This window comes from Somniosus microcephalus, chromosome 10 (assembly GCF_052327205.1).
Source record: "Somniosus microcephalus isolate GS21.2 chromosome 10, FLI_Smic_1.0, whole genome shotgun sequence".
Lineage (NCBI taxonomy): Eukaryota > Metazoa > Chordata > Chondrichthyes > Squaliformes > Somniosidae > Somniosus > Somniosus microcephalus.
The window spans coordinates 229,734,528-229,760,703 of record NC_140996.1 but is presented as its reverse complement, the minus strand read 5'-3'; the positions used below and the strand labels follow the sequence as shown (position 1 = coordinate 229,760,703).

Below are 26,176 nucleotides of genomic sequence, written 5' to 3'. Positions count from 1 at the left end.
CCATATTCTCACCACTCTCTGGGTAAAGAAGTTTCTCCTGAATTCCCTATTGGATTTATTAGTGACTATCTTATATTTATGGCCCCTAGTTCTGGTCTCCCCCACGAGTGGAAAACTCTTCTCTACATCTACCCTATTGAACCCTTTCATATTTTAAAGACCTCTTTCAGGTCACCCCTCAGCCTTCTCTTTTCTAGAGAAAAGAGCCCCAGCCTGTTCAATCTTTCCTGATAGTTATAACCGCTCAGTTCTGGTATCATCCTTGTAAATCTATTTTGCACCTTCTCCAGGGCCTCTATATCCTTTTTATAATATGGAGACCAGAACTGTGCGCAGTGCTCCAAGTGTGGTCTAACCAAGGTTCGACACAAGTTTAACATAATTTAGCTGTTTTTCAATTCTATCCCTCTATAGAAATTAACCCTAGTGCTTTGTTGCATTTTTTTATGGCCTTGTTAACCTGCATCGCTACTTTGAGTGATTTGTGTATCTGTACCCTCGGTCCCTCTGCTCCTCCACCCCATTTAGACACTTCGATTCCAAGAGTAAGAGGCCTCCTTATTCCTCCGACCAAAATGCACCACCTCACACTTATCTATATTGAAATTAATTCGCCATTTAACGCAAGAAATAAGAATTAGGAGCAGGAGTAGGCCATACGAGTGGTTAGGATCTGGAATGCACTGCCCGAGAGGGTGGTGGAGACAGAATCAATCGTGGCTTTCAAAAAGGGAATTGGATATGTACCTGAAGGAAAAAAAATTACTGGGCTACGGGGAAAGGGTGGGGGAGTGGGACTTGCTGAGGTGCTCTTGCAGAGAGCCGGCACGGGCTCGACGGGCCGAATGGCCTCCTTCTGTGCTGCATTCTATGATTCTATCCCTCGAGCCTGCTCGGCCATTCAATCAGATCATGGCTGATCTTCGACCTCAGCTCCAGTTTCCCGCCCGATCCCCATATCCCTCGATTCCACTAGAGTCCAAAAATCTATCGATCTCTGTTTTGAATATACTCAACGACTGAGCATTGACAGCCCTCTAGGGTAGAGAATTCCAAAGATTTGCAGGCCCATTCTGCCAAGTTTATGATTTCTTAAAGGAATTTTTCTTGTAAGCGCAGTGAATTCAAAAACCAAGTGACATCCAATATCATTCTCCTCCGATAGAAAGGCTTTCCCTCCTTCCTGAGCTGGTTAAGAGAAAAATGGAGTATAGTGTCCCAGTCTGGGAACCGCACTTTAGGAAGGTGACCAGGCCTCGGAGAAGGTGCAGAGTATCTTACATCAGGGGAATCGGACAAATAACTGAAAAGGGAAATAATTCACAGGGCGATGGGGAAAGAGCAGGGGGAGTGGGATTAACTGGAGAGCTCGTTCAAAGAGCCGGCACAGGCACGATGGGCTGAATGGCCTCCTTCTCTGCTGTATCATTCCATAACTCGTCCGCTCGTCTTCTAAATAGTGCCAAGAGATATTTTCCGTCCACCAGAGAGGGAAGAGGGGGCCAGGCTTTCTTTACAATACCTATAACAGGAGCTGAAAAAAGAGACTTGCATTTCTATAGCACCTTGCACGACCACTGGACGTCTCAAAGCGCTTTACAGCCAATGAAGTACTTTTTGAAGTGTAGTCACTGTTGTAATGTAGGAAACACGGCAGCCCACTTGCGCACAGCAAGCTCCCACAAATAGCAAGGTGATAATGACCAGATAATCTGTTTGTTTAGTGATGTTGATTGAGGGATAAATATTGGCCCTGCTCTTCTTCAAAATAGTGCCACGGGATAGATCTTTTACATCCACCAGAGAGCGCTGACAGGGCCTCGGTTTAACATCTCATCCAAAGACGGCACCTCCGACAGTGCAGCGCTCCCTCAGTACTGCCCCTCCGACAGTGCAGCGCTCCCTCAGTACTGCCCCTCCGACAGTGCGGCACTCCCTCAGTACTGCCCCTCCGACAGTGCGGCACTCCCTCAGTACTGCCCCTCCAACAGTGTGGCACTCCCTCATCACTGTACTGGAGAGTCAGCCTAGATTTTATACTCCAGTCTCTGGAGTGGGACTTGAGCCCACAATCTTCTGACTTCAGAGGTGGGAGTGCTGCCCACTGAGCCACGGCTGAAATTCTGTACAACAGACAGGTCTTGCTAACATAAAGAACATTTCCTTTCGGGAAGAAAATCTGCCGTCCTTACCCAGTCGGGCCTATAAGTGACTCCAGACCCACAGCAACGTGGTTGATTCTTAACCGCCCTCTGAAATGGCCCAGCGAGACACTCAGTTGTCAAGGCGGTGGCTCACCGCCACCTCCTGAAGGGCAATTAGGGATGGACAATAAATGTTGGCTTTGCCAGCGACGCCCACATCCAGAGAATGAATTTTAAAACATCACGCCGTGCCTTTGCAGCCTGAGGTTTCAGCTCCACGCTGATCATGGTTTGTCACAAGCTGTCATTTGCTCCTTAATTACATTTAGTCCAATTTTAAATCTTTTGTTCTCCGTGTCTTTTACCTCTTGATTTTTTTTTTTTTTAAGTATTTTTTTTTTTAAGTCAACTGGGTGTCCGACATGCATTCAAACCCATCAACCCACATCAACCCACGGTGAAATCCATTTTAGGTAGAGGAAGGAAGACTCCCATATCTACAGCGCCTTTCACAACCTCAGGACGTCTCAAAGCTTTACAGCCAATGAAATATTTTTGAAGTGTAGTCACTGTTGTAATGTAGCAAAATGGGCCCCGCACCTCAGGAAGGATATATCGGCCTCGGAGGGGGAGCAGCGCCGATTCACCAGAATGATACCGGGGCTAAAAGGGTTAAATTATGAGGGCATGTTGCACAGACTGGGCTTGTATTCCCTCGAGTTTAGAAGATTAAGGGGTGATCTGATCGAGGTGTTTAAGATGATTAAAGGATTTGAGAGGGTAGAGAGAGAGAAACTATTTCCTCTGGTGGGGGGAGTCCAGAACAAGGGGGCAGAACCTTAAAATTAGAGCCAGGCCGTTCAGGGGTGATGTCAGGAAGCACTTCTTCACACAAAGGGTGGGGAAAATCTGGAACTCTCTCCCCCAAAAAGCTGTAGAGCCTGGGGGTCAACTGAAAATTTCAAAACAGGGATTGATAAGATTTTTCGCATTGTCCGTTCTATCTCCCGCACTTCTGCCCTCACCCCTGCCCCTCCCTCCCGGAACCACGATAGGGTTCCCCTTGTCCCCACCTTTCACCCCACCAGCCTCCACATTCAACGGATCATCCTCCGCCATTTCCGCTACCTCCAAAGTGATCCCACCACCAAACGCATCTTCCCCTCACCTCCCCTTTCAGCATTCCGTAGGGACCGCTCCCTCCGCGACACCCTAGCGCACTCCTCTATCACCCCCAACACCCCTTCCCCTTCGCCCGGCAGCTTCCTGTGCAAGCGCAGGAGATGCAACACATGCCCTTATACCTCCCCCCTTCCCACTGTCCAGGGCCCCAAACACCCCTTCCAGGTGAAACAACGATTTACTTGTACTTCTCGCAATCTAGTATACTGTATTCGCTGCTCACGATGCGGTCTCCTCTACATTGGGGAGACCAAACGCAGATTGGGCGACCGCTTTGTGGATCACCTCCGTTCAGACCGTAAGGGTGACCCCGACCTTCCGGTTGCCTGTCACTTTAATTCTCCGCTCCACTCCCACTCTGACCTCTCCGTCCGCGGCCTCTTGCATTGTTCCAATGAAGCTCAACGTAAGCTCGAAGAACAGCACCGCATCTTTCGATTAGGCACTTTACAGCCTTCTGGACTCATTGAGTTCAACAATTTCAGATCATATTCTGGCCCCTATCATATATATATTTATCCACACTTTTTGTTTGTGTCTGTTCTTCTCTCCCACACGGCAGCTGTCTTCCATTCTGCCAGCGCAATTTACACTTCATCTAGAGCCATCCTTTGTTTCTTAACCTGTCCCATTACCATCTCCTCTCGCCTTGAATATCTCTTAATGTCTCTTTAACCGCTCCTGCCTTCCATCCTATCACTGACCTTCCCTTTTGTTCTTTCATCCCCTCCCCCCTTTCCCAGCCCCTACACTTGCTTAAAAATCTGTTCCATTTCCTGCTTTTGTCCAGTTCTGATGAAGGGTCATCGACCTGAAACGTTAACTCTGTTTCTCTCTTCACAGACGCTGCCTGACCTGCTGAGTATCTCCAGCATTGTCTGTTTTTATTTCAGATTTCCAGCATCTGCAATATTTTCCTATTGATAAGATTTTCGTTGGGCAAGGGTTGGGGAACCAAGGCGGGTGGATGGCGTTAAGATACAGTTCGGCCATGATCTCATTGAATGGCAGAACAGGTGCGAGGAGCTGAGTGGCCTCCTCCTGGTCCTAGTATGGGGCGGGGTGGAAAAGTAAAGCAGATCATTCCTTTTAAGGAGCATGTTACATTGGAAGTTCTCTATCCTGCTCTCGCTCAATAGGAAATCTAAAGGACTGAAGAATAAGTTTTTTTAATTAGTTTTTATTGGGATGTGGGCGTCGCTGGCAAGGCCAGCATTTATTGCCCATCCCTAGTTGCCCTTGAGAAGGTGGTGGTGAGCCTCCTTCTTGAACCGCTGCAGTCCGTGTGGTGAAGGTGCTCCCACAGTGCTGTTAGGGAGGGAGTTCCAGGATTTTGACCCAGCGACGATGAAGGAACGGCCGATATATTTCCAAGTCAGGATGGTGTGTGACTTGGAGGGGAACTTGGAGGTGGTGGTGTTGCCATGCACCTGCTGCCATAGAAACATAGAAGATAGGAGCAGGAGTAGGCCATTCGGCCCCTCGAGCCTGCTCCGCCATTCAATGAGATCATGGCTGATCATCCAAATTCAGTACCCGGTCCCTGCCTTCTCCCCATATCCCTTGATCCCTTTAGCCTTAAGAAATATATCCAACTCTTTCTTGAATATACTTAATGAACTGGCCTCCACCGCCCTCTGTGGCAGAGAATTCCACAGGTTCACCACTCTCTGGGTGAAGAAATTCCTCCTCATTTCAGTCCTAAATGGCTTACCCCTTATCCTTAAACTATGACCCCTGGTTCTGGACTCCCCGGCCATCAGAAACATCCTTCCTGCATCTAGTCTGTCCAGGCCTGACAGAATTTTATAGGTTTCGATGAGATCCCCTCTCAATCCTCTAAACTCCAGTGAGTATAAGCCCAATCGACACAATCTCTCCTCATACGTCATTCCTGCCATCCCATGTATCAGCCTTGTCCTTCTAGGCAGAAGAGGTCGTGGGTTTGGGAGGTGCTGCCGAAGAAGCCTTGGCGAGTTGCCTTGTAGAGGGTACACACTGTAAAAAGTTATAATCGTACAGCACACAAGTAAAGTAATGCTCACCTGAAGAGGATCAAGGCAGCACGGCAAGGTGGGCAGGTAAGCAGGAAAATCTGTAATAAAAGCACACAGAGCTAGTGAGCCGAGATATATTCTTCCTTTATAAACTAAACGGCAAGATATAAAGTAGACCTCCTCAGACCGTGGCTTTATAGCAACGGAGGAGATTTACCAGAATGGTACCAGGGATGAGGGACTTCAATTATGTGGAGAGACTGGAGAAGCTGGGCTTGTTCTCCTTAGAGCAGAGAAGGTTAAGGGGAGATTTAATAGAGGTGTTCAAAATCATGAAGGGTTTTTTGATAGAGTAAATAAAGAGAAACTGTTTCCAGTGGCAGGAGGGTCAGTAACCAGAGGACACAGATTTAAGATAATTGGCAAAAGAACCAGAGGGGAGATGTGGAAACATTTTGTTTACGCAGCGAGTTGTTGTGATCTGGAATGCGCTGCCTGAAAGGGCGGTGGAAGCAGATTCAATAGTAACTTTCAAAAGGGAATTGGATAAATACTTGAAAAGGAGAAATTTGCAGGGGATGTCTTGCTGCAGTTGTACAGGGCCTTGGTGAGACCACACCTTGAGTATTGTGTGCAGTTTTGGTCGCCTTATCTGAGGAAGGATGTTCTTGCCATGGAGGGAGTTCAGCGAAGATTCACCAGACTGATAATTGGGATGGCAGGAATGACGTATGAAGAGAGATTGGGTCAATTGGGCTTATACTCGCTGGAGTTTAGAAGAATGAGAGGGGATCTCATTGAAACTTATAAAATTCTAACAGGACTAGACAGACTGGATGCAGGAAGGATGTTCCCGATGGTTGGGGAGTCCAGAACCAGGGGTCACAGTCTAAGGATAAGGGGTAAGCCATTTAGGACTGAGATGAGGAGGAATTTCTTCACCCAGAGAGTGGTGAACCTGTGGAATTCTCTACCACAGAAGGCAGTAGAGGCCAATTCATTAAATATATTCAAGAAGGAGTTGGATATATTTCTTAAGGCCAAAGGGATCAAGGGATATGGGGAAAAGGCAGGAACAGGGTACTGAATTTGGATGATCAGCCATGATCTCATCAAATGGTGGAGCAGGCTCGAGGGGCCGAATGGCCTACTCCTGCTCCTATTTTCTATGTTTCAATTTTAAAAACCTCTCCCTCTGATCACTGCTTTGGTCAGTTCTCAACAGCCTGCATTGATACAAAGCCTTTAACGTAGAAAAACATCCCAAGGCCCTTCAGAGACACGATTAGGGGCAATGACGGAGACACGGCTAAAGAAAAAAAAAATCAACTAGTTCTAAAAACTGAAAATGCTGGAAGTACTCAGCCGGTCAGGCAGCATCTGTGGAGAGAGGAACAGAGTTAACATAGAAACATAGAAGATAGGAGCAGGAGTCGGCCATTCGGCCCTCCGAGCCTGCTCCACCATTCAATGAGATCATGGCTGATCATCCAAATTCAGTACCCTGTCCCTGCCTTCTCCCCATATCCCTTTAGCCGTAAGAAATATATCCAACTCGTTCTTGAATATATTTAATGAATTGGCCTCCACCGCCCTCTGTGGCAGAGAATTCCACAGGTTCACCACTCTCTGGGTGAAGAAATTCCTCCTCATTTCAGTCCTAAATGGCTTACCCCTTATCCTTAAACTATGACCCCTGGTTCTGGACTCCCCGGCCATCAGAAACATCCTTCCTGCATCTAGTCTGTCCAGGCCTGACAGAATTTTATAGGTTTCGATGAGATCCCCTCTCAATCTTCTAAACTCCAGTGAGTATAAGCCCAATCGACACAATCTCTCCTCATACGTCATTCCTGCCATCCCAGGTATCAGTCTGGTGAATCTTCGCTGCACTCCCTCCATGGCAAGAACATCCTTCCTCAGATAAGGCGACCAAAACTGCACACAATACTCAAGGTGTGGTCTCACCAAGGCCCTGTACAACTGTAGCAAGACATCCTTGTTCCTGTACTCGAACCCTCTTGCTACGAAGGCCAACATACCATTTGCCTTCTTAACCGCCTGCTGCACCTGCATGCTTACCTTCAGCGACTGGTGCACAAGAACACCCAGGTCTCTTTGCACTATAGTTACAGTTGGTGGGGCCTTGCTGTGTGCAAAATGGCTGCTGCATTTCCCTCGATAGCAACAGTGACTACACATCAGTAAATCATTGTATGTGACGTGCTTTAGGTCAGCTATTGGCTCAGTGGGCAGCAATCTCGCCGCTGAGTCAGAAGGTCGTGGGTTCAAGTCCCTCTTCAGAGACTTGAGCACAAAAATCCAGACTGATACTCCCAGTGCTGTATTGAGGGAGCGCCACACTGTCGGAGGTGCCGTCTTTTGGATGAGACTTTAAACCGAGGCCCCGTCTGCTCTCTCAGGTGGACGTAAAAGATCCCACGGCACTATTTCGAAGAAGAGCAGGGGAGTTCGCCCCAGTGTCCTGGGGCCAATATTTATCCCTCAATCAACATCACTAAAACAGATTATCTGGTCATTATCACATTGCTGTTTGTGGGAGCTTGCTGTGCGCAAATTGGCTGTCACGTTTCCCACATTACAGCAGTGACTACACTTCAAAAGTACTTCATTGGTTGTAAAGCACTTTGGGACGTCCTGATGTTGTGAAAGGTGCTGCAGAAATTTTTTTGTAATAAGTTTCAGAATGTGGGCATCACTGGCAAGGCCGGCATTGATTGCCCATCCTTAATTGCCCTTGAGAAGGTGGTGGTGAGCCTTCTTGAACCACTGCAGTCCGTGTGGTGAAGGTGCTACCACAGTGCTGTTAGGGAGGGAGTTCCAGGATTTTGACCCAGCGACGATGAAGGATCAGCGATATATTTCCAAGTCAGGATGGTGTGTGACTTGGAGGGGAACTTGGGGGTGCTGGTGTTCCCATGTGCCTGCTGCCCTTGTCCTTCTAGGTGGAAGAGATCACGGGTTTGGGAGGTGCTGTTGAAGAAGCCTTGGCGAGTTGCTGCAGTGCATCTTGTAGATGGTACACACTGCGGACACGGTACGCCGGTGGTGGAGGGAGTGAATGTTTAAGGTGGTGGATGGGGTGCCAATCAAGCGGGCTGCTTTGTCCTGGATGGTGTCGAGCTTCTTGAGTGTTGTTGGAGCTGCACTCATCGAGGCAAGTGGAGAGCATTCCATCACACTCCTGACTTGTGCCTTGTAGATGGTGGAAAGGCTTTGGGGAGTCAGGAGGTGAGACACTCGCCGCAGAATACCCAGCCTCTGACCTGCTCTTGTAGCCACAGTATTTATGTGGCTGGCCCAGTTAAGTTTCTGGTCAATGGTGACCCCCAGGATGTTGATGGTGGGGGATTCGGCGATGGTAATGCCATTGAATGTCATGCGGCAGTGGTTAGACACTCACTTGATGGAGATAGTCATTGCCTGGCACTTGTGTGGCGCGATGCAAGTCTTTCTTTTCTTTCGGGATATGCCAAGGAACTAAATTCCTTTCTTTACTATTACTGGTCTCTCTCTGTAAAAGCCAATGTCTCACTAATTGGGGAGAGAAAGCCTTCTGGGTTATGAGAGATCACTTCACAACTTCAACAAGGTTAGTTTAACTACAGCTGGATGCACCAGGTGTGATCGCACAGATAAGAACGCTAGACACAGACTATTTTCGGAAATAACAACAGAAAATGCTGGCAAAACTCAGCAGGCCAGGCAACATCCGTGGAGAGAAATTAGAGTCGACGTTTCGGGTGAACCCTTTTTCAAAACTGGAAAGGAAATGAAATAGATTGAAAAAGGCCAGGCTGGGACAGAACAAAAGAAGTGAAGAGACATTAAGAGGTATTCAAAACCAGACGAGATGGTGATAGGACTAGTGGAGACAAAAGACGGCTCTAGATTAGGTGTGAAATGCGCTGGCAGAATGGGAGACAGCTGCCATGTGGGAGAGAGAAAAGAGAGGGTGGGGGAGGAAGGGCCAAAACAAAGATGTGGATAAAATGTAAGCAAAAATGTAATGGGGGCCGAGGTAATGATCTGAAATTGTTGAACTCGATGTTGAGCCCGGAAGGCTGTGAAGTGTCTAATCGGAAGATGAGGTGCTGTTCCTCGAGTTTACGTAACACTGCTTTGATTGGGCAGTGACCATCTTGTGTGAACAACTGATGACTCTCACTCTCGCTGAGTCACTGCTCCATGCGCAGCGATGGCATATTGCCGTCATGGTTAACAGAGGATGCGGTGTACTGCGTTGGCGGGTGATCACCTTACTCGGTGCACAAGCTTTTATTTTACAAAAGCCGATCGCTGCTTCCTTTGTGTCGCTGAACTCTTTTGTTCCGTTTGAAAGCAAATTCAGTTTGAAGGGAATGCTTCCCCAGACGGGATCAGGTTACAGTTCAGGTGCCAAGTAGATAAGAACAGTCAAGCTAGAAGGCAGAGTCAGGCTGGAGGCTACGTACGGCATGGCTTTGAGCACTCAACGTCAACAAACTACTGATTGAAATTTACCCATCTAACGACACCGACCTCTGCAAACAAAGCTCTTCCACATGTAGCATTTCCCCTCAGTGCTGGGCTCTGTGCTCCTCTCGAAGGTGGAGGATCAACAGCAACAACAACTTGTATTTATATAGCGCCTTTAACATCCCAAGGCGCTGCACAGGAGTATTTTAAGACAAAAGATTTGACACCGAGCCACATTAGGACAAATTAGGGCAGGTGACCAAAAGCTTGGTCAAAGAGGTCGGTTTTAAGGAGCGTCTTAAAGGAGGAAAGAGAGGTAGCGAGGCGGAGAGGTTTAGGGAGGGAATTCCAGAGCTTAGGGCCCAGGCAACAGAAGGCACGGCCACCAATGGTGGAGCGATTCTAATCAGGGATGCTCAAGAGGGCAGAATTAAAGGAGCGCAGACATCTCGGGGGCGGGGGGGGGGGGGTTGTGGGGCTGGAGGAGATTACAGAGGTAGGGAGGGGTGAGGCCATGGAGGGATTTGAAAACAAGGATGAGAATTTTGAAATCGAGGTGCTGCTTAACCGGGAGCCAGTGTAGATCAGCGAGCACAGGGGGTGATGGGCGAACGGGACTTGGTGAGAGTTAGGACACGGGCGGCAGAGTTTTCGATGACCTCAAGACGATCAGGCTGCAAAGGGGAGGCACCAGCTCTTAGGAAGTGTATTTTATAGCTCTACAATTTGCAGTTATATAGCGCCTTTAATGTAGTAAAATTCGCAAGCAATGTTCCCTCTAAGCTGCGCGGCCCTCGTGCACCAGCTGCAACACCACGTTACAATCCTACATTACAACTGTGACTACACTTCATAAGTCTACCCTATCAAACCCAACGATTATCTTGAAGACCTCCTATCGGGTCACCCCTCTGCCTTCTCTTTTCTAGAGTAAAGAGCCCCAGTCTGTTCAGTCTTTGCAGGGGAGTTCTCTCCGGTGTCCCTCAACCAACATCACTAAAACAGATGATCTGGTCATTATCACATCGCTGTTTGTGGGAGCTTGCTGTGCGCAAATTGGCTGCCGCGTTTCCCACATTACAACAGTGACTACACTTCAAAAAAAGTACTTCATTGGCTGTGAAGTGCTTTGGGCCGTCCGGTGGTCGTGAAAGGCGCTATAGAAATGCAAGTCTTTCTTTTCCCCTTTATAACTAGGGTTTATAATCACATAGGGTTCACAGGGCACAGTTTGATCACTGCAACCATAGGGTAGAAACCACAACTTACCGTGGCATTGAAACGCTGGAAAACAAAGGATGAGAAATGGCCTTTGACCTACGCTCTCTCTCTCTCTCTACTATTCCAGTTCTTCCAGCCTATCTTCTAAGAGTATTTTGAACGCCACCTAAATAATTCAGGTTTTATGTTAGTGCAGGATTAAAATGCACTGGTTACTTATTTCCTACTTTCCACAGAAACGGACGTTATCATTTCTGAAAAGCGATTCCTTTATTTATATGGACTTTTGGGAAAGTCCATCTCTACTGTTAATGAGACCAGAATTGCAACATCCCACCGCACGATTACACTTTAGTGCAACAACTAGGTGCAACTGATATCTCCTGACCAAACATCCGAGGCAGCTCCCGATTATGTACAACGCCCAATATTAGACTCTCCTCAGAGTCAGGAGATTGTGGGTTCAAGTCCCACTCCAGAGACATGAGCACAAAAATCCAGGCCGACACTCCCAGTGCAGTGCTGAGGGAGTGCTGCACTGTCGGAGGGACAGTGCTGAGGGAGCACTGCACTGTCGGAGGGGCAGAACTGAGGGAGCACTGCACTGTCGGAGGGGCAGTACTGAGGGAGCGCCGCACTGTCGGAGGGGCAGTACTGAGGGAGCGCCGCACTGTCGGAGGGGCAGTACTGAGGGAGCGCCGCACCGTCGGAGGGGCAGTACTGAGGGAGTGCCGCACTGTCAGGGGTACCGCCTTTCAGCTGAGACGTTAAACCGAGGCCCCGTCTGCCCTCTCGGGTAGATGTAAAAGATCCTGTAACACTATGTTGAGGAAGAACAGGGGAGTTCAGCAGTCCGACAGTGCAGCGCTCCCTCAGTACTGCCCCTCCAACAGTGCGGCACTCCCTCAGTACTGCCCCCCCGACAGTGCAGCGCTCCCTCAGTACTGCCCCTCCGACAGTGCAGCACTCCCTCAGTACTGTCCCTCCGACAGTGCGGCGCTCCCTCAGTACTGCCCCTCCGACAGTGCGGCGCTCCCTCAGTACTGCCCCTCCGACAGTGCGGCGCTCCCTCAGTACTGCCCCTCCGACAGTGCGGCGCTCCCTCAGTACTGCCCCTCCGACAGTGCGGCGCTCCCTCAGTACTGCCCCTCCGACAGTGCGGCGCTCCCTCAGTGCTGCCCCCCCTCAGTACTGCCCCTCCGACAGTGCGGCGCTCCCTCAGTACTGCACTGGAGTGTCAGCCTAGATTTTGTGCTCAAATCTCTGGAGGGGGGGGGCTTGAACCCACGAACCTTCTGACTCCAAGGTGAGCGTGCTGCCCACTGAGCCACTGGCTGACACTGGTATTGGGCAAGCTATTTACAGTTCAAGAGAAATGAGAGAGCAAACCCTCCAGGCCAAAAATCGGGTTCAGCTCCTTCAATGGAACATTTTTTAAATTCGTTCCTGGGATGTGGGCGTTGCTGGCAAGGCCGGCATTTATTGCCCATCCCTAGTTGCCCTCGAGAATGTGGTGGTGAGCCTCCTTCTTGAACTGCTGCAGTCCTTGTGTTATTCTGATTCCCTTCAGAATCGCTGCCCTGCATCAATAGAAGAAGGCAGTCGAAGAGCTGCAGAATCCGCCCATTTACCGAGCAGGATCGGCCGTGATGACAAACGGGCCTCACTTGAAGTAGCAGTGAATGATTGACGGTAACCATACAGGGGGAGGGTGGTGGGGGGTGGGTGCACCAGTCCGAGTTTTATGCTGTGGTCGCTGGCCCTCGGTCAGTTGACCTGATCCCGGCTACCGGCCTTAGCGAATCCAGCAAGATTGCCTGTGGTGCCGCTGCAGTCTGCGCGAAGCCCGCGTGGCAGGAGCAGTATAATAATCTCCCTGTTTATTTGGCACAACCGCAGGCTATACATCGCAGCCGGCACCAGGAGCATGATAAGAGAACGCGGCGCTAGACTACCGAACAGAATTTACAGCACAGAAACAGGCCAACTGGTCCCTGCCGGTGTTTCTGCTCCACACGAGCCTCCTCCCACCCCCTCTTCATCTCACCCTATCAGCATATCCTTCTGTTCCTTTCTCCCTCATGTGCTTATCTATCCTCCCCTTAAATGTATCTCTGCTATTCGCCTCAACCACTCCCTGTGGTAGCAAGTTCCACATTCTCACCACTCTCTGGGTAAAGAAGTTTCTCCTGAGTTCCCTGTTGGATTTATTAGTGACTATCTTATATTTATGGCCCCTAGTTCTGGTCTCGCCCTCAAGTGGAGACATCTGTTTTACGCCTACCCTATCGAACCTCTTCATAATTTTAAAGACCGCTACCAGGTCACCCCTCAGCTTTCTCTTTTCCAGGGGAGAGCGCCCCAGCCTGTTCAGCCTTTGCAAGGGAGTTCTCCTGAGGTTATTATTTATCACTCAATCGACATCACTAAAAACAGATGACCTGGCCATTATCTCATTGCTGTTTGTGGGAGCTTGCTGTGCGCAAATTGGCTGCCGCGTTTCCTACATTACAACAGTGACTACACTTCAAAAAGTACTTCATTGGCTGTAAACGCTTTGGGACGTCCTGAGGTCGTGAAAGGCGCTGTAGAAATGCAAGTCTTTTTTTAATCTAACTCATCAGTGGTGTTCGTGCAATCATAAAATTAACTTCTGTGATTGCACTGGAGAGGGTACAGAGGAGATTTACGAGGGTGTTGCCTGGGCTGGAGAATTTTAGCGATGAGGAAAGATTGGAGAGGCTGGGGTTGTTTTCTTTGGAACAGAGGAGGCTGAGGGGAGATTTAATTGAGGTGTATAAAATTACGAGGGGCCGAGATAGAGTGGATAGGAAGGACCTATTTCCCTTAGCAGAGAGGTCAATAACCAGGGGGCAGAGATTTAAAGTAATTGGTAGAAGGATTAGAGGGGATTTGAGGAGAACTTTTCTCACCCAGAGGGTGGTGGGGGTCTGGAACTCACTGCCTGAAAGGGTGGTAGAGGCAGAAACCCTCATCACATTTAAAAAGTACTTGGATGTGCACTTGAAGTGCCGTAACCTACAGGGCTACGGACCAAGAGCTGGAGAGTGGGATAGCTCTTTGTCGGCCGGCTCAGATACGATGGGCCAAATGGCCTCCTTCTGTGGCGCAAGTTTCTATGATTCTGTGAATTTAGTTAATCAAACGCTTCAATGTAAAAATGCAGCGGCTGGGACAGTATAGAGGATCACAGAGAGTCAAACAGCACAGATAGAAACATAGAAAAATAGGAGCAGGAGTCGGCCATTCGGCCCTTCGAGCCTGCTCTGCCATTCAATTTGATCATGGCCGATCCTCTATCTCAAAACCATATTCCCGCTCTCTCCCCATACCCCTTGATGCCTTTTGTGATCACCCAACTTACTCTAAAAACAGAATTCTCAGCCACCAGAATGCAGACACAGCCAGCAGTAGTCGATTTCATGATGCTGGGCATTAACACACCCAGGAATAACAGACAAGATAAGAACTTTAGGAATAAGAACAGATAAGAACTTTGTAAATCACTGGTTAGGCCTCAGCTGGAGTATTGCGGACAATTCTGGGCCCCGCACTTCAGGAAAGATGGAAAGGCCTTGGAAAGGGTGCAGATGAGGTTTACCAGGATGTTACCCGGGATGAGGGACTTCAGTTATGAGAAGTTGGAAAAGTTGGGACTGTTCTCTTTGGAACAGAGAAGGTTAAGAGGTGATCTAATCGAGGCTTTCAAGATGATGAGAGGTTTTGATCGAGCAGATGGAGAAAAAATATTCTCTCTGGCGAGTGGGTCAATATAGGTCATCGATTCAAAATCATTGGCGAAAGATCTCGAGGGGAGAGGAGGAGAAATGTTTTCACTCGGAGAGTTGTGGGGATCGGGAACGCTCGACCTGGAAAGGTGGCGGAAGCTGATTCCATCAATAATTGTAAAAGGGAGTTGGACGGGTTCTGGAGGACGAGGAACTGACAGGGTTACGGACACACAGCGGGGGGAGTGGGACTGAGCACGACGGCTCGTTCAAAGAGCCGGCACAGGCACGACGGGCCGAATGGCCTCCTCCTGTGCTGTAGGTTTCGATGATTCTATTCTATGAATCTATGAAGATACGGCCCAAGGTACCTCAAATCTCCCCAGTCAACTGTGCAGACGGAAAGAGTGCTAATCAGAGCGGATCCCTCACAGTGAGCAGAGATATTATTTTTGGAAATAAAAGTAAAAAATGGATCGGTAAACTCTCTTTTCCACCTTTGAAACCAGGTTTTGAAGTCTCCCCAGACGTTTTCCTAAGTTGATCTGGAGATGTGGGCGCCGCTGGCAAGGCCAGCACTTATTGGCCATTCTTGACCCACTGTGGTGGTAGTTCGATACAAGTGAGGGGCTCGCTGGGCCACTTCAGAGGGCAGTTAAGAGTCCACCATGTTGATGTGGGACCAGGGAAAGACAGCAGCTTTCCTTCCCTAACGGGACATTAGTCCAGTAACAGTAAAAACATGAAAGATCGAAACGAAGTTCTGTGCAACATAAGCAGCAGCCAATCCTATATTGAAGTTTATTTCCAAATATATATATATTTTTTTTTTTGAAAAAGCTTACACTTCCAGAGAACACAGATTTAAGGTAATTTACAAAAGAACCAGAGAGATTAGCAGAATTTTTTTCATGACAAACTGGGTCTGGAAATCTAGAAACCTGGCTATGAAAAGCTGTATGGTTAACAGCATACAAGCTATTGAGATAAGATAAGTTGTTGACACCGAATCAATAACCTTATTGAAACAGGAGGTTGGAGGCTCCTGAAGTCTGCAGCTTTGGAAAGAACACAATGGTACACCCTGTTAAGGTGTCCTAAATTACACTTCGGACAGAAACAGAGAAAATTAAGAAACATATACCTTCGTAAAAATGACATCAAATGAAACACAGGAGACACGATTCTGTGTTGCAACCAGCTGAGGTAACTAAGAATTGCATAGATCACCCTGGTTGAGGTGTTTTAATTTACACGTTGTAAAAAGACACAAACAGAAGACCTTGGTAAGAATGACATCAAATAGATGCAACTGCTGTTACACCAGTTTTTATGGTGAGCTTCGAATACCTAGGGTAGAGACATAATTCTTAATGCTACCAGCTGATCTAACTAAGAATAGCAGGGGTCAGCAGAAAAATGACTAGAGATAATTAGCTTACATCAGCAGAAAACTGCAAAGGAAATACCACTGAGAAAGGATAGAAATATTGAACTTTCAAATGGGGTGATAGATTCGCTGTAAAGGGGCAAAGCGATTCTCAGGCTTCAGAGGCAGGCGCTGTAAGTCTACAACTCTTTGTATCTCGGGGATCAACGGTACTGTATTTGATTTTGGTGGATATCCTGAATAAGACTAAGAACTGTAAAACTGTAGAATCACAGAAACCCCACAGTGCAGATAGAGGCCATTTCGGCCCATCGAGCCTGCACTGACACATATCCCACCCGATCCCTGTAACCCCTACACCAACACATATCCCACCCTATCCCCGTAACCCCACGTATTTAATCCCCCTAACACTAAAGGGTCAATTTATCATAGCCAATCAACCTAACCCGCACATCTTTGGACTGTGGGAGGAAACCGGAGCACCCGGAGGAAACCCACACAAACACGGGGAGAATGTGCAAACTCCACACAGACAGTCACCCGAGGCTGGATTCGAACCCGGGTCCCTGGCGCTGTGAGGCAACAGTGCTAACCACTATGCCACCGTGCTGCCACTGTAGAGAAGTTAAGATTTGAGAATAAGGATCTTTGATAATAAGATTGTAAAAGCTTTCTGTTTTTGGAACTGTTAATGTTGCGATTGAAACACCTACTGTAATTACATGTCGGTTCTTTAATAAATCTATATATTTTTAGAATTGTCTCACATAATACTTCTGTATCAAACTCGCGAACTCAATCTCTGTAAGCTCTTTGGTGAGGAGTTGCAGAATTCTGAGGGAGTTTTCCAGACCCTCATAATATCCGGAAGGTTACAGTCTAGCTAAACTTATTAAAAGTGCTATCTGGAGGATGGTAACATCCTCAGGTTGTTCCTTTCCTTTAGGGAGAGATAGTCTGGACCTTTAGGCCCAATTAAGCATCTTTAGGATTCGGCTCTCTCAAACTTTAGTTGAAAATGAACGTCTGGGGAATACGCCTGATCCAGGGTAGCCCTAAAGGGGCTAGGACTAGTAATAATCCCTTCAGGTTTAGGGAGGGGATTCCAGAGCTTGGGGTCTTAGCAGTTGAAGGCATGGCCGCCGATGGTGGAGTGATTATAATCGGGGATGCTCAAGAGGGCAGAATTGGAGGAGCGCAGAGATCTCGGATGGCAGTTGGGCTGGAGCAGGTTACAGAGATAGGGAGGGATGAGGCCACGGAGGGATTTGAACACAAGGATGAGAATTCCGAATGGCCTCTTTCTGCAAGTGTAGACATAAAATAAACTGGTCTCCTAGGCTAGAGAGAGAAAATACTAATCAGACTGAATAATATTCAGGAGTGGAAATTCTGTCATCCCTGCTGCAAAGGGAACTAATACGCCAGAGAACGCCAAGTTCAAATCCCACCACGGGAGTTTGAGAACTTGAATTTAATTTTAAAAAAACAAAATCTGGAAATAAAGAACAGGTACCAGTAAAAGTGACCATGAAGCTGTTGGATTGTCCCAACTGGTTCACTGATGTCCTTTAGGAAAGGACATTACCCGGTCTGGGCCTATACATGACTCCAGTCCCACACCAATGTAGCAACTGGGGCTGGGTCGGGAATTAATAAAAATGCTGGCAAATTTATAACGTAGACTTTTATGGCTGTGCTTTGTGTACTCAGCAAGTTTAGGATCAATTATTTGTCATTAATCACCCTCCCATTCCATGAATAGCTAATAACGCTGGATACGTGGCAATAGTTAATCATTTCCAATTTAAAATATTAAATTAACCGGTCATTTGGCTCAAACCCACCTCAATCTCTGCCATAACCATCATAATTTGCTGAAAATGGCAGCTGCAATCTAACCAGGATTGTTCTACACATTCCATTATCAATAGCTGAACCATTAACGACAGGAGGGTCAATCATGAAGCTCTTCACATTAGCAAATTCCAAAGTATAAGTAGAGTTCCACGTATTGGGATTTTCCGGTATTACATAATTGAAGTGCAATGCCCACCGTCCTGTTGAACTGTTCACACACCATATTCCACTCGCAAAGACAAACCTGCGATATCTTCTCCCCACCCACCAAAACAAACTTCTCTCCAGCTGTCCCCAGGATGTTGGGGTATTAGTCAGAAGGTGCAACTTATCCTTCATTACCTCATCTCAAGGACAACTCGAAGGAAGGAAGGAGGGAAATAGGAGAGGACAGAAAGAAGGAAAGGAGGGAGGAGAGAACGAAGGAAGAGACAGGAAAGACAGGAAGGAGACAGGAAAGACAGGAAGGAGACAGGAAAGACAGGAAGGAGACAGGAAAGACAGGAAGGAGACAGGAAAGACAGGAGAGACAGGAGGAAGGAGAGAACCTGCATATCTATAGCACCGTGCACTACCTCAGAACATCTGAAGTACTTTTGAAGTGTGGTCACTGTTGTAATGTAGGGAACGCGGCAGCCAATTTACGCACAGCAAGCTCCCACAAACAGCAATGAGATAACGACCAGATCATCTGTTTTTGTTGATGTTGGTTGAGGGATTTGGCCAGGACATCACAACTGGTTATTTTCTCTCCCCGACTCCAAGGGCATTGAAGCTAATTGTCGGGCCCTTCCCTCAAACACGGCCACCCTAGCCGAGATTGGCGAGCCGAGTGCAGACATGGCACCTCCCTGGCCTGGATGGCGTGGTGCGACACCAGGCAATACATTCACCCATTAAGCCTTTGGGAGAAGTTCTGCTCCTGTCGATTATGAAGCTGTCAGTTAAGGTTATCTAATGACGAGGGGCTGAATTCTGAGGGGAAAAATCCCTAAAAGGAATTGACCGACGGGCGGGCACATAGAAATAAAGCTAGATACAGAGTCTTTTATATTAGCCAAGTAGAATGCCAGTCCCCAACACACAGTTGGCCGCAACACCCGAATAAACTTGCTGGATTCGCCAACTTCCCGCCAGGCGGGTAGAGTTGGCTAAAGAAACAGAGCGGATTGGAAACTGAGTATTGGATTGGATTGGAATGGCTTGGAAACTGAGTATTGGACTGGAACTGATTGGAAACTAAGTATTCGACTGGTTTGGAATGGAACGGGTACCTCACAGGAAGACAGGTGCTCGAAAAGTATTTGGAAGAAGAGCAAGCGAGTTCTCCCCGGTGTCCTGGACAATATTTATCCCTCAATCAACATCACTAAAAAAGAGTTTATCTGGTCATCATCACATTGCTGTTCGCGGGAGCTTGCTGTGCGCAAATTGGCTGCCGCGTTTCCTACATTACAACAGTGACCACACTCCAAAAAGGTACTTCATTGGCTGCAAAGCACTTTGGGACGTCCTGAGGTTGTGAAAGGTGCTATAGAAATGCAAGTCTGTCTTTCTTTCTTGACTCCTTGATGAAATGGCCAGAAGCTGTGACGGGGAGGGGTCGATAGAAAAACAGGATGGCCTGACATGCCCTTCTCCACCCACCTATCTTGTGACTCACAACAATTACAAGGAATTACATAGAATGTACAGCACAGAAACAGGCCATTCGGCCCAACTGGTCCGTGCCAGTCTTTATGCTCCACACCAGCCTCCTCCCACCCTACACCCCTCTTCCTCTCACCCCATCAGCACACCCTTCTAATCCTAGAAGGATGTTCCCGATGGCGGGGGAGTCCAGAACCAGGGGTCACAGTCTAAGGATAAGGGGTAAGCCATTTGGGACAGAGATGAGGAGGAATTTCTTCACCCAGAGAGTGGGGAACCTGTGGAATTCTCTACCACACAGGGCAGTTGAGGCCAATTCATTAAATATATTCAAGAAGGAGTTAGATATATTTCTTAAGACTAAAGGGATCAAGGGATATGGGGAGAAGGCAGGGACAGGGTACTGAATTTGGATGATCAGCCATGATCTCATTGAATGGCGGAGCAGGCTCAAGGGGCCGAATGGCCGACTCCTGCTCCTATCTTCTATGTTTCTATGTTTTCTCCCCTCCTGTGCTTATCTAGCTTCCCCTCAAAACCTTTCTCCAAAACACGATAACCGAAGTAGATGAGATACATAAAAAGGCAATATAAATGGGGGGGGGGGGGGGGAAGAAATAAAAGACAACCTACCTGCACGGCAGTAAGAACATGGCACGGATTCAGTAAGTAGATGAGCGTTTTCGTAGCACACTTAAACCCAATCTCCAGGCCAAAGGTCAAGCACAGGGCTGCCTGCAGGAGGTTTTTGCCCAGCGCCTCCTGTCGCTCCTGCGGGGACACTCCCAGCGCCTCCCAAAAGCCACCTCCGATCTTCCTGCAGGCCACCAGGATTTGGAGAGAGGAAACGGCGACCATGAGGGCAGTTTCCAGCACGCGTTGCCCGACCGAGAGGAAGGCGGCGCACTCCTGCCCGCCGTTGCCGGTGATGCTGGGGTCCACGCCGCCGTACACCACGTCCAAGAGGTTGCCCAGCTCCAAGCTGGGCATCTTCAGAACAACCAACCGCAAAAAGCTGGGCTGGACCGCTGGGACCTCGAAACCCTCCCACAACCAACAGCACAGCAAAGTGAAACCTAATCCTGGGTTGTGCTTCTTCAAGATGAAATTTCCCCAGCCAGTCAGGCTCATGGGCTGGGAATAGATTTTAAATTAGAAAAGGAAATCTTGCACTGTTCCTGGTCCTTGCATTAAATAAATACACAAAATGGGAGAAAAGTTGCAAAATCACACCAACCTCTTTCTCCTTCAGAAACAATAGAAAAATATGTGCAACTGGGGAAAAAAGGTCTTTTTTTTTAAATAGGAAAGATTGTTTTAATCTACAAATGACTTTCTTTTTGGTTTGAAATCAGATGATTTTGACTCGAGGTTGAGGTTTCCGGGCATTCAATCCTTCTCACTCTTTTTTTTAAATCCAGAAAAAAAATTCTTTGCAATTCTTGTTCTTCCCCCTCGATGAGATTTCCCGTGTGAAGAAGTTCCCAACTGGCGACAGTGCTGAGGTGGTCCTGGGGGTGGGGTGTTGGTCTTCTGGCTGAGAACCGATGGCCACCTCTGTCGCTCTCTCCCCCTCCCCAAGCTTTTAAAAAGTTGTTCCTGAAAATGGGGCCATTTTCATCGCTGCTTTCCTTTCGTTTTTTGCTCGCTCTTGCTGCTGTTGTTGCTGCTGCTGCGTGTGGCGTGTGGCGTGTGGCTGACACACCCACACTAGACAGCGACAAGACAGGACAACCTGTGGGCGCAGACTTCTCCGCTCACCTGCAGCCGCCCACCAACCCACACCTGCCCTGCCTGGCGTCACAATCCCTCCCCTAAACCAACCAGAGGTCCACACCTGCCCCCTCTCTATACACACACCAGAAAAAGAACGGGGAGCAGGCACCACTGGAGCTGTATTGTTGAACTACTCCACTCAGGCAGTTCCCCTCCAATTAGCAGCAGTGTTTACTGAAAGAATGCTGTAATTAATGTGTCTTTTCAGATGGCAGCTGCTGGTGAGGTGGGGGAAAGAAAATAAACTCCTCGCATTTCCCACCGCGCCGTTCACAACCACCGGACATCCCAAAGCGCTTTACTGCCAATGAAGTCGAGAGGGGCAATAAATGCTGGCCTTGCCAGCGACGCCCACATTCCATAAACGAATTTAAAAAAAAGTACTTTGAAAGCGATGTTGTAATGTAGGAAACGCGGCAGGTAATTTGCGCACAGCAAGCTCCCAACAAACAGCAATGTGATAATGAGCAGATCACCTGTTTTTTTAGTGATGTTGATTGAGGGATTGGCCCCAGGAAACCGCGGAGAACTCCTCTGCTCTTCTTCAAAATAGTGGCCGTCAGATCTTTTACGTCCACCTGAGAGAGCAGACGAGGCCTCGGTTTAACGTCTCATCCGAAAGACGGCCCCTCCGACAGTGCGGTGATCCCTCAGTACTGTCCCTCCGTCAGTGCGGCGCACCCTCAGTAGTGCCCCTCCGACAGTGCGGCGCTCCCTCAGTACTGCCCCTCCGACAGTGCGGCGCTCCCTCAGTACTGCCCCTCCGACAGTGTGGCGCTCCCTCAGTACTGCCCCCCCGACAGTGTGGCACTCCCTCAGTACTGCCCGTCTGACAGTGAGGCGCTCCCTCAGTACTACCCCTCCAACAGTGCGGCGCTCCCTCAGTACTGCCCCTCCGACAGTGCGGCACTCCTTCAGTACTGCCCCTCCGACAGTGCGGTGCTCTCTCAGTACTGCCCCTCCGACAGTGCGGCACTCCCTCAGTACTGCCCCTCCGACAGTGCGGCGCTCCCTCAGTACTGCCCCTCCGACAGTGCGGCGCTCCCTCAGTACTGCCCCTCCGACAGTGCGGCACTCCCTCAGTACTGCCCCTCCGACAGTGCGGCACTCCCTCAGTACTGCCCCTCCGACAGTGCAGCGCTCCCTCAGTATTGTCCCTCCGACAGTGCGGCGCTCCCTCAGTACTGCCCCTCCGACAGTGCAGCGCTCCCTCAGCACTGCCCGTCTGACAATGCGGCGCTCCCTCAGTACTGCCCCTCCGACAGTGCGGCGCTCCCTCAGTACTGCCCCTCCGACAATGCGGCGCTCCCTCAGTACTGCCCCTCCGACAGTGCGGCGCTCCCTCAGTACTGCCCCTCCGACAATGCGGCGCTCCCTCAGTACTGCCCCTCCGACAGTGCAGCGCTCCCTCAGTACTGCCTGTCTGACAATGCGGCACTCCCTCAGTACTGCACTGGAGTGTCTGCCTAGATTGTTCTGCTCAAGTCCCTGGAGTGGGACTTGAACCCACGACCTTCTGACTCAGAGGCGAGAGAGAGTGCTGCCCACTGAGCCACGGCTGATACATAGAAATGATACAGCGCAGGGGGAGGCCATTCGGGCCATTGTGCCTATGCTGGCTCTTTGAAGAAGCGAGAATTTTTCTCTTTTTTGAAAGAGATATTGAAAGATGATTCTGCCATTCCCATTTACTCCTCTTCTGGACTCATGAGGTGGGTCAGGCAGATGCCCGTGTGGAGCATACACACGAGCATGGATCAGTTGGGCTGAATGGCCTGGTTCTGTGCTGTAAATACTGCAGAAAACTCTTTGGTATCCGGCACCGACGGGACCGGGCTGGTGCCGGTTGATTGATTGTGGGGTACCGCAAGGATCAGTGCTTGGGCCCCAGCTATTCACAATCTGTATCAATGATTTGGATGAGGGGACTAAATGTAATATTTCCAAATTTGCTGATGATACAAAGCTAGGTGGCAGTGTCAGTTGTGAAGAGGATGTGAAGAGGCTTCAAGGGGATCTCGACAGGCTCAGTGAGTGGGCGAGAACATGGCAGATGGAATACAGGAAACTCTTTGGTATCCGGCACCGACGGGACCGGCGTGCTGCCGGTTGAGCAAAAATTCCGGATGACGGAGAGGGTTATCTACCGAGGCCATTTTTAAGAAACAAAAATTAAAAAATCAAGAAATGTGCAGTATATCGTAATTGGGTACTACCGGCAGCGCGGGAGAGTCAGACTCCTGGTACAGGGGTATTGAGGTGTTCCAACTTCCGACAGCGCCAAGAAGCCGAGTAGTGGCAGTGTGGAGAACTACCCCCACTGACTAACTCGGCCACCGCGGGAGACTCGGACTCGGCAACATTGCCGGTTATTGGGGTGTTGTTTTCAGAGTATGAATTTTGCCGTTTAAACGAGAGTTTCCTGTATGTAATGTATGTCATGCTTATCTAGCTTTGTCCTTAAATGCATCTATGCAGGTGCAGCAAGCAATTAGGAAAGCAAATGGTAGCCTTTATTACAAAAGGCTCTTCTAGTCATCTTTTATTTACTTGTCCCATTACCAGCACCCTTTGCTTTGTACAATCATCCCTTTTGTCGTTTAATCTCTCCTCCCCTCCCCCCCGCCCTTTCCCTGCCCTTACACTTGCTTAAAACCTGTTACATCTCTAAAACCTTTTCCAGTTCTGACGAAGGGTCAGCGGCCTGAAACGTTAACTCTTTTTCTCTCCCCGCGATTGCTGCCCGGCCTGCTGAGTATCTCCAACATCCCTAACCCTAAATGCAGCATTTTGCTTTTGTAATTAGTGTGTGTACTACAGTTTACTTTCTAAAGCTAAGGTACTTGATTATACGATAGGTTGACCATATTTTCTAACCCGAACCCAGGGACACACAGGGTGGGAGCACGGCAAAGTAGCCAGGACGGAAAGTGTAGGTTGCGCAGCATAGCGAGGCAAAACCTTTTAGCAGCATGTATTTTAACAGTTGCGCAGACACACTACAAATACAAAACAAACGTGGATATAATTACCGCGGATGTGACGTCACACTATTGAAGCGCATTCAGACATAATGGGCCAGATCTTCGGGTCCCCTCGGGTGAGTACGCACTGGGTACTCACGCGTAGGCCCAACGAAAGTGCCGGTTTCGTGCATGCACTGCGCATGTGCGGGAAACCGGAACTTCCGTTCCCTTAAAGGAAGGGGTTCACAGGTCGAACGCGTGCGCCGGAGAGGCAGCGCATGCGCCTGGAACTTCCTTGACTTGGATAGAGAACTGGTTGGCAGACAGAAAGCAAAGAGTTGGAATAAACGGGTCCTTTTCCGAGTGGCAGGCAGTGACTAGTGGGGTACCGCAGGGATCGGTCCTTGGACCCCAGCTATTCACAATATATATTAATGATCTAGACAAGGGAACTAGATGTAATATCTCCAAATTTGCAGACGACACAAAGCTGGGTGGGCATGTGTGCTGTGAGGAGGATGCCGAGAAACTCCAGGATGATTTGGACAGGTTGGGTGATTGGGCAGAAACATGGCAAATGCACTATAATGTGGATAAATGTGAGGTTATCCACTTTGGTGGCAAAAACAGGAAGGCAGATTATTATTTGAATGGCAATAGATTGGGAGAAGGGAAGTGCAAAGAGACCTGGGTGTTCTTGTGCACCAGTCGCTGAAGGTAAGCATGCAGGTGCAGCAGGCGGTTAAGAAGGCAAATGGTATGTTGGCCTTCGTAGCAAGAGGGTTCGAGTACAGGAACAAGGATGTCTTGCTACAGTTGTACAGGGCCTTGATGAGACCACACCTTGAGTATTGTGTGCAGTTTTGGTCGCCTTACCTGAGGAAGGATGTTCTTGCCATGGAAGGAGTGCAGCGAAGATTCACCAGGCTGATACCTGGGATGGCAGGAATGACGTATGAGGAGAGATTGTGTCGATTGGGCTTATACTCACTGGAGTTTAGAAGATTGAGAGGGGATCTCATCGAAACCTATAAAATTCTGTCAGGCCTGGACAGACTAGATGCAGGAAGGATGTTTCTGATGGCCGGGGAGTCCAGAACCAGGGATCATAGTTTAAGGATAAGGGGTAAGCCATTTAGGACTGAGATGAGGAGGAATTTCTTCACCCAGAGAGTGGTGAACCTGTGGAATTCTCTGCCACAGAGGGCGGTGGAGGCCAATTCATTAAATATATTCAAGAAAGAGTTGGATATATTTCTTAAGGATAAAGGGATCAAGGGAGATGGGGAGAAGGCAGGGACAGGGTACTGAATTTGGATGATCAGCCATGATCTCATTGAATGGCGGAGCAGGCTTGAAGAGCCAAATGGCCTACTCCTGCTCCTATCTTCTATGTTTCTATGTTTCTATGTTAAAAAAATAAGCCTGAAGGCTTTGTGTCTTAATGCGAGGAGAATTTGTAATAAGGTGGATGAATTGGCTGCGCAGATAGAGGTAAACGAATATGATTTGGTTTGGATTACGGAAACGTGGCTCAAGGATGGCCAAGGCTGGGAACTCAACATCCAGGGGTATTCGATATTCAGGAAAGATAGGCAAAAAGAAAAGGGAGGTGGGGTAGCATTACTGGTTAAAGAAGGGATTAACACAATTATAAGGAAGGATATTAGCTCTGATGATGTGGAATCTGTATGGGTAGAATTGAGAAATACCAAGGGGCAGAAAACGTTAGTGGGAGTGGTATATAGACCTCCAAACA

At 48.6% G+C, this 26,176-nt stretch overlaps 1 protein-coding gene across 1 annotated transcript in view; it reads right to left on the bottom strand.

Annotated features, from left to right (window-relative positions):
- The window catches only part of LOC147112144 (transmembrane protein 164-like), a 52,688-nt gene extending 31,329 nt beyond the window's left edge, over positions 1-21,359 (bottom strand). The window contains exons 1-2 of the mRNA XM_085999743.1: positions 20,309-21,359; positions 5,372-5,421 (exon numbers count right to left, since the gene is read on the bottom strand). Of these exons, the coding sequence (XP_085855869.1) occupies positions 5,372-5,421; positions 20,309-20,806 (548 nt within the window). The 5' untranslated portion in view covers positions 20,807-21,359. The remainder of the gene's footprint in view (positions 1-5,371; positions 5,422-20,308) is intronic.
- Positions 21,360-26,176: the final 4,817 nt, after the last annotated feature.